Source organism: Nematolebias whitei, chromosome 19 (genome assembly GCF_014905685.2).
Source record: "Nematolebias whitei isolate Nwh7 chromosome 19, NemWhi1, whole genome shotgun sequence".
In the NCBI taxonomy this organism is placed as follows: Eukaryota; Metazoa; Chordata; class Actinopteri; order Cyprinodontiformes; family Rivulidae; genus Nematolebias; species Nematolebias whitei.
In genome coordinates this window covers 4,039,049-4,049,485 of record NC_056516.1, presented here as the reverse complement: position 1 = coordinate 4,049,485, position 10,437 = coordinate 4,039,049, and the positions used below count along the sequence as shown (strand labels likewise).

The 10,437-nt window shown below is 46.7% G+C and overlaps 1 protein-coding gene across 1 annotated transcript in view; it reads right to left on the bottom strand.

Moving 5' to 3' along the window:
- Positions 1-1,442: 1,442 nt before the first annotated feature.
- LOC119426025 (AT-rich interactive domain-containing protein 1A) overlaps positions 1,443-10,437 on the bottom strand; it is a 145,706-nt gene continuing 136,711 nt past the window's right edge. Inside the window, exons 13-16 of the mRNA XM_037693586.1 lie at positions 8,826-9,645; positions 6,776-6,906; positions 4,803-6,683; positions 1,443-1,556 (exon numbers count right to left, since the gene is read on the bottom strand). Of these exons, the coding sequence (XP_037549514.1) occupies positions 1,443-1,556; positions 4,803-6,683; positions 6,776-6,906; positions 8,826-9,645 (2,946 nt within the window). The remainder of the gene's footprint in view (positions 1,557-4,802; positions 6,684-6,775; positions 6,907-8,825; positions 9,646-10,437) is intronic.

Below are 10,437 nucleotides of genomic sequence, written 5' to 3'. Positions count from 1 at the left end.
GGTAGACTGGCTGACGTCCCTAAGAAACATGACACACCACCTAAACAAGCGCCCACTCCACAAACGTTATGCGGAGTGGTTGCGAACATGATTGCCAGACAGATGGATGGCCAAGTTGATAAGCAGGGGTTACACGCTGCAATTTGCAGCCCGACCCCCTCCGTTCGGAGGAGTTTTAGAGACGGTCCTGTCATCACCAGACCAGGTCTCATCCCTAAATGCAGAAGTCCAGTAACTTCTGGTAAAAGAGGTAATCTCCAGGGTTCCCGATGGAGAGGAAAACACAGGTTTTTACACGTTACTTCCTGGTTCCAAAACAGACCGGAGGAACTAGACCGATTTTGGACCTGTCAGTTTTCAACAAGGTGATCGTGGACAGACCGTTTCACATGTTGACAACCAGACAACTGTTGGACAACATCCAGAAAAACAACTGGTTTATTTCCATCAATCTGAAAGACACCTACTTCCACACACCGATCATCCCAAAACACAGAAAATGTCTGCGCTTCTCCTTCCAAGGGATGCAATATCGGTACAACAGGATGCCGTTCGGTTATTCCCTCGCACCTCGTACGTTCTCAAAGTGTGTGGAGACGGTCCTACAACCGTTACACAGAGCAGGGATGAAATGTGTTTTACCTAGACGATCTGCTGCTGCCGTCACGCTCCAGACGGGAAGCAGCGGCGCAGGCTCAGGTGTTGACATCACACTTGCTAAATCTGGGCTTTGCCATAAATTGGGAAAAAAGCTCGATTCTCCCGGCCCAGACAATTGTTTATCTGGGAGTGGAGCTAAACTCAACCACCATGAGGGCTCGTTTATCACAGACCAGAATCAACACTCCAAGAGTCCAGCTCTGCCACGTAAGACCGGGCAGAGTAGTAACAGCTATTTCCATCATGAAGCTGTTAGGAACGATGTTGTCAGCTCACACAGTGGCCCCGCTGGGTTTACTCCACATGCGACGCCTCCAGAGATGGTTTGTGCGTCTGCGTGTGGATCCGGTGAAGCAAAAGAGACGGATGATCACTGTTCCTCCGTGAGAACAGACCTCCGACACTGGGAAAACCCCCTGGTTCTGTTAGAGAGATTCCCCGTCAGCAGACCTACGTTGCACGTGTCAGTCTTCACAGACGCGTCGTTGTCAGGTTGGGGGGGGACATGCCTATCTCGAGCTGTAGGGGTGCTGTGGCCTCATCACACAACAGCTCATATAAATGTTCTGGAGTGTCGCACGGTTTTGAATGTGATTCAACACTTTGCTCCTGTGCTGCAGAATCAACACGTTTTGATTCACACAGACAACAAGGTGACTGATGCTTACATAAACCGGCAGGGGCGTGTGCGCTCAGCCCAAATGTTACACATTGCGAGAAAACTACTGTGTTGGGCACACCAAATTCTGCTCTCCATCAGAGCAGTTTACATACCCGATGTTCTAAACAAAGGGGCAGATGTGATGTCCATGGGCGGTCCACGTCACGGGAACTGGACCCTCCACCCTGTTCTGATGGCCCAGACGTGGCAAAAATTTGGCAAAGCGGCTGTGGACCTGTTTGCGACATGAGAAAACGCTCAGTGTCAACTATAGTTTTCAGAGCCCGCGAGACGAACCACCGCTGGGGGTGGACGCATTTGCTCACAGCCCATGACCCAAAACGCTTCTTTACGCGTTCCCCCCACCTCCTCTGATATTACGGTTTCTGAACAGAGTTCAGGAGGAGGGATTGACAGCTCTCCTGGTGGTTCCCGAGTGCGTGAACGCACCATGGTTCCCAGTTCTACGACGCCTGTTATCGGGGCGCCCGTGGAAACTGCCGTGGAGGGAGGACGTTCTCCTCCAGGTGGGAGGAGTGATCAGGAGATACCCATAAATAGGCCAGAACCTGTGGGTCTGGCCGCTGAGCAGATCCGCTTAAGAGAGGATGGGTCTCCCGCAAGATGTAGTGCGCACAATCTAGGATTCACGTGCTGCATCCACCACAGCGCTGTACACATCAAAGTGGACAGCTTTTCAGCGCTGGTGTACAGAGAAAGGTATAGAGGCCACCTTATGTCCACTACGCGACGTGGTGTCCTTTCTGCAGCAGCTGATGGACAGAAACCTGGCGTTCAGCATGATTAAAACGTACGTTGCAGCCATCTCTTCCTGTCACAAAAGTTTCGGGGACAGAACAGCTTTTAATCATCTGCTGATGAAGCGTTTTTTTAAAAGGTGTACAGAGACGCAGGCCTGTTTCACGCCCACTTGCTCCACAGTGGAATTTAACGCTGGTCCTGCGAGCCCTGATCAAAGCTCCATTTGAGCCTCTAGATCAGGTTCCAATTAAATTCTTGTCTCTTAAAACAGCCCTCTCTGTTGCTCCGTTATGTTTCAGAATTCAAGCTGATGGCAGCTCAGCTGATCTAAGACCGAATCCAGCATTTATGCCTAAAAACATCACGAGCTCTTTTAAATCAAGAGCGACATCGTTGGAAGGGTTTTTCCCTCCCCCCCACAAATCAGAAGAAGCATCTTTCCATCTTCTCTGTCAGGTGCGGGCGTTGACGTGTTACACAGCTGCAATGCGTCAAACTCAACAGTAGTTTGTGCATTATAGAGATGCATCTGCAGGTCGCCCGTTATCCACCCAGCGCCTGTCACACTGGCTGTGTGAGGCCATTTCTGAAGCCTACAGAGCCATCAGATTTAGAGCCTCCTGTCAACCTCAGGGCGCACTCGACCAGAGGTATCGCATCTTCGACTGCTTTGCATAATGGTATGTCAATGCAGGATATTTGCTCTGCGGCCACGTGATCAACACCCTGCTCATTTATTCACTTTTACCTACATGATGTGACGGCTTCTTCCATGACACATTCTGTACTTAGTGTTTTAACAGAATGAATATTGTTGTTTCACGGAACCCCGTTTAAACTCACATCTGACTGCATGCATTACAGTGTGAGATGTTGTTATCAGTCACAAGTTGTGATTGTTATTTTGGTTCTATTATCACTAATCAGTTCATGACTATTGTTACCAATCAGTTCATTTGATTAATAATCAGTTCTCCTGTTATTATTAATCTGTTCATATTGTTCAGCTGTAACCGGTTGGCTCTAGGCTCTTTTCAGCATATTTTCCCTTCCCGTTTTATTTTATTCTATACGGACCAGGTGGGGCCCACACAGCAGGTGGGTGTGGACTAAACTTTTCAGTGCGATGCTCTGCATGACGGGATAAAACCCACTAAGCGACAGCTCTTAAAGGGCTACGCCTATACTCATAGAATCTGGGGTTACAGTACGTAACCAACGATTGTTGTAAAGAGCTTTGAGTATCTTGAAATAAGATAGAAAGGTGCTATATAAGTACAGTCCATTTGCCATTTACTATTTATGTTGCCCATGTCTGATCTAAATAAATCCACAGGAAACATCTTATGAAGATTTAATGTACATTTATTCTTAACACGTGGAACATATAGTATAAAGATTTTATACTGAATAAATGATATTCATTAAGCCAAAAAAGGAGAAAAAAAGGAATTTACATCAAGTCTTTAGCTACACCATCTGAAATACAAATATGCAGAATCCGTATCACTGAAAAAATAAAATAAAAATTAAATCATACTGGTATCTTCATCATGGTTGAGTTGTTTGTGGAGGAGCTCAAATGAAACCACAGACATGATCATTTTGTTATTTTGCTCTACACCCAAACCAGAGACAAACTGAAACCTGAAGTTTGTTTGGATGTGGGCATCACACAGCAGCTGAGCGCCTCCCCCTCCCCCCCAAAGGAGCACAGAACCGAGCAGGGCAGGGCGATTTAACGGAGAGGGTGGGCGTCACATGGTCAATTATTTGGGAAAATTCATCAAGAGATTAAAAATAGTGAAGAGCAACAGAAGTTTGAGAAAGAGAGAAGTGTAATGTAAAAGGTCATATTTACACTGCAGCTCCTAGCGTCAAGGGCCAGTCCTATAGGTGACTTTTTAATATATGGGTCAAGTCATACAATCAAGGGACAGAGGTCGGGGTGTTGTAGGTTCACCATACTTTAGGGGGAAAGCCATTTTCTCTCTCAACATGAACTAAAACTGTTTTTAAAAACTACAGTTTGCTGCCAAGCCAGCGTATCTCAGTGTGAAACAGTATTATTACAGTATGTTTACAGTTTTTAAGGTGTACAGTACAGAATAAAAGTCCTACAATCTACTGCACAGCACCCCCACCCCCCCTCACACACACACACACACACACACACACACATCTGTTCACAGCCACAGGTCCTGTCAGGCTGAGTATATAGCATCGAAAGTTACAGCAATTATACCATACCACAGTCAATAAGTCTGTCGTCTCCAAACACGAACCAGTATTTAGTCAGGGCTAACCCCTCCCAGGGAAAGAGTGAGCACATATATTCTCCAAACTCACTGAAAATGAGACAGCAACTTTGGTTACAGATTTTTTTTTTTATTAAATTTTTTTGTTAAAAAACAAACAAAAACATGTTCATTCTGTGTCCATCTCCTAGTGCCGATTAGCTTGTCTCTGCCAGGGTCTTTCCTTTTTGTGTGGTTCGAATCCATGACTACTTCATCAGATCCCTTCCTTTAGTCAGAAGCAGGGGGAGAAAGTCTGAGGTGGTTTGCATAAATAAAAAAGGACAGTCAGTTTATACCACTTACACTCAGTCTCACTCACACACACACTCACGGAACATAAAAAAAGATTTAGGGGAAGAGCTGAAAGCTCCTAACGGCTGTCATGACTGGCCAATCAGAAACAGTACATCACAGATTACTTGGGACACCAGATGGTTCATCAGTGGGGACACAGAGATATCTAGTAGTCGCGACTCGTACAAAGTGAACTCTGAGTGGTTTTCCTCCACCTTAGCCAGAGCGTGCAGCGCCCGAGCAGCGCGCCGCATCATGTCCATGCTCGTAGGTTCAAACTGCGGGCTGCCCTGCAGTTGTAGCAAGGAGCTTTGGCTCTGTTGGTACTGAGTGGCCGCTAAGCTATCCTCCAAGAAGCCAAGCAGGTTACCCACGCTGCCTTTCTGCACAGCAACTGCCCGTGCTGCCAGGCTGTCGCCCTGAGCTAAGTTAGCTAATAAGACGACTGCCATTTCCCGACAGACGGCCACTTTGCGCTCCCCGACCAGGCGTACAAGCAAGCCGTACAGCTTCTCCAAGCGGCTGAATGGTGGCGTTGCCAGAATGAGGTCGACATTGTTGTCCTGGATGCTGAGCTTACTGAGGGTCTCAAGGACCAGTCTCTGGGGAGATAGGGAGCTGTGGGGTCCAAGCGTGGGGAAGGGGTCCAACGCCTCTGCTGAGGGGCACACCGCCCAGTGGAGCAGGCCGTCCAGCAGTGGGAGGCATATACTTTCTGGGTAGATAGAAAGGTCCAACTGGCCAGAGATGTTGGCCAGAGTGACTAAGCAGTTCTCCCTCAACACTTCAAGGCAGTCCCACCACCACTCGTCTCTGTCGCAGCTCACACCCTCATCTTCCTCCTCCTCCTTCTCATAGGTAACTGGTGCCTGTTTGCGCTCCGGGTGCCTGTGATGGAGCAGCACCAAATGGCCCAGCAGCAGTAGGAGGCCTGGGTGTTTCGACATCTCCAGGTCATTGCCAGGCACAAAAGACAGACTTCGCACGATGTTGGAGACACAGATACAGCGCCGGGCTAGCGAGTCCTTCCAGTCTGACAGGGTGCTGAGTGGCATTTCATCTTTGCTGTGAGGCTCATCTTCCAAGATCTTGACGTTGCGGCGACTCTGGAGATCAGGGTTGATGCTAAATAGAAACTTGCCATTCTCTTTCTGCTCCTCGGCACCTCCACGGACCACCTCCTCTGTGACTGACCCTGGGCGGGCAGATAATACATCATCAATTGTGGCGGTGACTGGTGCTCCAATGGGAAGAGATGAAGGTGTCTTCTCAGCCAAAGATGGGAAGGCTTCAGAAGGCTGGATCGATGGCTGTTGAGCCTTGTCCTCCCCATAGGACTTAGACTTCTCTGGAATTTCTGTTGCGGCAGCTGGCGCCTTGTTCTTCTTGCGACCTTCAATTGTTGCTGATGTGTGTTTCCACTGCTTGAGGAGATCCATCTGGCTCTCGAAGTGGGTCTGGATGTGCTCAGTAGTGTCACCACCTCCAACACTCCAGTGTATCAGGCCGCTGTTGAAACTCTGTCGTTGCCCCGGTTTGGACAAGCTGTTAGCCAGGAATGGATTCTTCTTCCGCACCATTTTGATTGGGAGTTTATCAAACTTACTAGCCTGTTTGGGCTTTTCCAAGTGGACAGTGGGGTCCTGCAAGGACCCTGAGGTAGAGCTACTCGCTTCCTTGGTAGAGGACTCTTTTTCCTCCTCTTCATCCTCTGAGGACTTGTCTTTCAGGGAGTGTTCCTCCTCCTCTTTTTTCACCTGCACCAGTGAAGAGGTGTCAAGGTTGCTCTTTGTTTCCTCAGTCTCCTCATCTTCCTCGTCCTCCTCATCTGTGCCCATGTCTTCACCCTCAGGAATGGAAATGTCATCTTCAGAGTCTTCAGCAGCATTGGGGTCAATCAGGATGCGTTGGCCAGGGTCTCCCACCTCATACTCCTTTAAGATGCTAAAGATCTCAATGAGGCAGCATCTGAAATACTCCACTATCAGCTCCAGGAAGCCAGGTAGCTGCAAAAACAACAGTAACATTACCAAACTGGTGTGAGGCTCAGCACCAAGTGGCAAAAACTGTCATCAGGCTAACCAAATGTGGCACTCACCTGGCAAAGGTTAAAAGTGGAGATGCTGTTGTCGTCATACAGTAAAATGTTGATGGTGTCCAAGGCCCAGGTGCTCTCAGCCAACAAACCCGACTTTAGAGACATCATTACTCTCCAAGCCTCAGGAGTGCCTTTCAAACCCAAACAGCATGATTGTAAGCCAGAATAAAGACTTTTTGTTTACACACTTAGGTACAAAAGGTGAATTGTCAGAAAGTTGTAGTTTTGAAGAAAACTAGCTTTCCTTGTTTAAAAACAACCAAATTATCCATAACCATTTTTTATGTTTAGATATGTAAAATTTACATAAAAACAGAATGCAAAGATTTGCAAATCTCATAAACCCATTATTTTATTCACAGTTAAAGACAATAAACATATTAAATGTTTAAACTAAAGAGCCGCCCCATTTTGAGGGAAAAATGTAATTTAGAATTTGTATCTGCTACATATTTCAATAAAGTGGGGCCAGAGCTACGTTTCTGACCGTGAAGCACCTGGTTTCCTTTTACCTACTGTCTGTAAACATCCAGGACTTGACAAGCCGCTTTTTTGAAGGAGAATCTTGTCCCATTCTTGTCCGATGTAGCTGTTCAACAGTGCTGGATTTTTTCTGTATTTTTCATTTCTTGATGCACTAACAATTTTCAATTGATGAACAGTCTGGACTATAGACAGGCCAGTTCAGTACTTGAACACTTCTTTTGTGATGTATGCAGTGTGTGATTTAAGGGCCCTGCAGACTTCATCCGAATAGGCAGAATCAGCTCTCATCGACGTATTTGCGTGATGGAAATCGCATCATTTTGTTCTCAGAATAGATTTGCCTGCCCATTCTCAATATAAGGCCCGGACCAAACTTTTTATTACAAGAGTATGCACCAAGTATTGTTATTGGTCAGAAGTTTGTTGGCGTGTTTGTCAATGCAGACGTGCTCTGACATTCAGCTGTACAACTCTTCAAAAGCACTAAATTGGTCAAATAGCCAAAAACTTCTGGATGGAGATCGTGCACACATTGTATATGGAGGAGTCCATATGCTGAAAAGTGTGGCGTTTTCGTCACCATAGATTTGTGGCCAAATGGTGGCTGCATGGACAGAGTGGAGACTCTGGTGGGAAGAAACCCTGTGGTGACATTTACTGCAGTGGGAGGGGGTTTCCCCAAGACCTCTGTGCAGTGTGTCTCATGGACTATGAAAGGTGAGCAAACGAACGTCCTGCAACCATGTGACCGCACGTCGCTTGTTCTGCTTCGGATGGAGTATGCTGGGCCCCTTTAGTGCTATCTTGCTGACATATGCTGTTCTAAAACCTGTTTATACTTTTCTTCATTGATAGTGTCTTTCCAGATGTGTATGCCATCCATGTCAGAGTTACTAATGCATCTCCATACCACCAGGTTTTTACGATCTCTGATAACAGGCCGAATAGTCTCTCTTCTTTGGACATGGCATTCATGGTTTCTAAAACAAATTTAAGCTTGGACCAGGACTTGTAGATGGCACAGTGAACTGTGTATACAGACGAGGATCCGTGACTTTCAGCCTGGTCCATTGAGCTTAGAGATTTCTACAGATTCTTCTAACCTGTTTATGAGATTTGAGTTTTTCACAGACTGGCAAACCTCTGCCCATTTCTACCTCTGAAAGATTCAGCCTCTAAATCTAAAACACTCTTCTTATATATTACAACTTTTTGTTGCCACTGTTCCAATTTCTTTGACTTTCAATTTCTTTCTTTCGTTGCTGCCATCAAATTAAAATGACCATATTGTTCCCTAAAATGGTCAGTGTTTCTAGTTTAAACAAGATAGTTTAAGATAATTTTCCTACATTTTATTATGAATAAAATGTGCGTTTATGAGGTTTACAAATCATTGCATACTGTTTTAATTTACCTTTTGGAAAACACCCCAATTTTGTCAATTTGAGTGTGTAATTAGAGGTATAAATATTTTAAGTGCAGAGTTGGGAGTATCAAACTGGTCTAATGTAAGTTTTATTTTTCCTTAAACTCAATGGGCCAAAGATGAAAGAGTGGTTCTTACCAATGTCTTTCATGGTGAGCCGTTTTCGGGGTTTAAGATGGGGTTGGGTAGCCTCCACAGAGCTGGGAGGGAAGGCCACATCTCTTCGAATCAAGGGTTGCTGCACAGGCGCCTGCCCAATATGTGAGGCGGGAACCGGAGGACCTGCCTTCTGCACTTTAACGCCAGGATGCATGTAGGGTGATTTACTGGGTGATGTCCTGCTTTCCATGGGCCGGGACATGGGAGCTGGGCTCAGCACCTGTGGAATGTGGTTCTGGGAAGTCTGGAAAGTGGAGGGTAAAGGTCTGGTCATAGGTGGTCCAGTACCAGTGGGGCCAAATGGTGGCTGCCGTTGGTTGATGTGGCTGGGCCACTGACCCTCATGGTTCATTCGTTGGTCTGATGGCATCATCTCCTCCGAGCGGTTCATGTTGTGATACCCAGGACCCTGGCCTGGTACGGGAGGTCCCTGTCTGTTGGGATAGTTGGGAAAGCCCATCTCATTGCGACCCTGCCACACTGGACCTTGGGGGCCATCTGGACCTGAAGGCATGGAGCTGCCCATCATCTGGGAAGGCATGTGAGACTGGGAGTTTGCACCTGTTGATGAAGGCCCTCGGTCCCGTCCGAATGGGAATGGGAACTGGTTCTGTGAACCTGGTGGTCTCCTATCTCCACCTGGATATGCATTATACTGGTTATACATGTCCTGCTGACCAGGGTGCCCAGAGGGTTGGGGTCCAGGCTGCTGCTGACTACCATAAGGAACGTTATACATTTCTCCCTCATGGCGCTTGGCTGGAGGACCATACCCTCCATCCACAGGACGCTTGTAATTCTGTCAACAGAAAACAATCAGCATTATCATCAGTCTCTTCAAGTTAGCTACTTTGTACACAATAATTTGAATAAAAACTATTCTTCTTCTGGCTTTTCCCTCTTCAGGGGTCACCACAGCGAGTCATCCTCCTCCATCTCACTCTGTCCTCTGCATCCTCTGTCTTCACTCCAACTACCTTCAAGTCCTCCCTAACTGCATCCATATATCTCCTCTTTGGCCTTCCTCTTTGTCTTTTTCCTGGCAGCTGCATTTCTAACATCTTTCTACCAATACACCCACTGTCCCTCCTCTGGAGAAGTCCAAACCATCTCAGTCTGGCCTCTCTAACTTTATCTGCCAGTTGTTCAAGCTGTGCTGTACCTCTGATGATCTCATTCCTAATTTTATCCATCCTTGTCACTCCTTAGGAGAATCTCAACATCTTTATTTCCACCACTTCCAGCTCTTAACTCCTGTCTTTTTGTCCATGTCTCTGTCTCCAGACTACACAAAATAGCTGGTCTCACCACTGTCTTGTAAACTTTTCCTTTGACCTTTGGTTTGATTTGTTGCAAATAACTCCTGAAACTTTTCTCCATCCACTCCATCCTGCCTGGACTCTCTTTTTCACTTCTTTACCACATTCCCCATTTTCCTGGACAGTGGACCCCAAGTACTTGAAGTCCTGCACCTTTGTGACCTCTGCTCCTTGTAGCCTCACTGTTCCATCAGCCTCCCTTTCATTCACACACATGTACTCTGTCTTACTACGACTGACTTTCATTCCTCTTCTTTCAAGTCCATACCTCC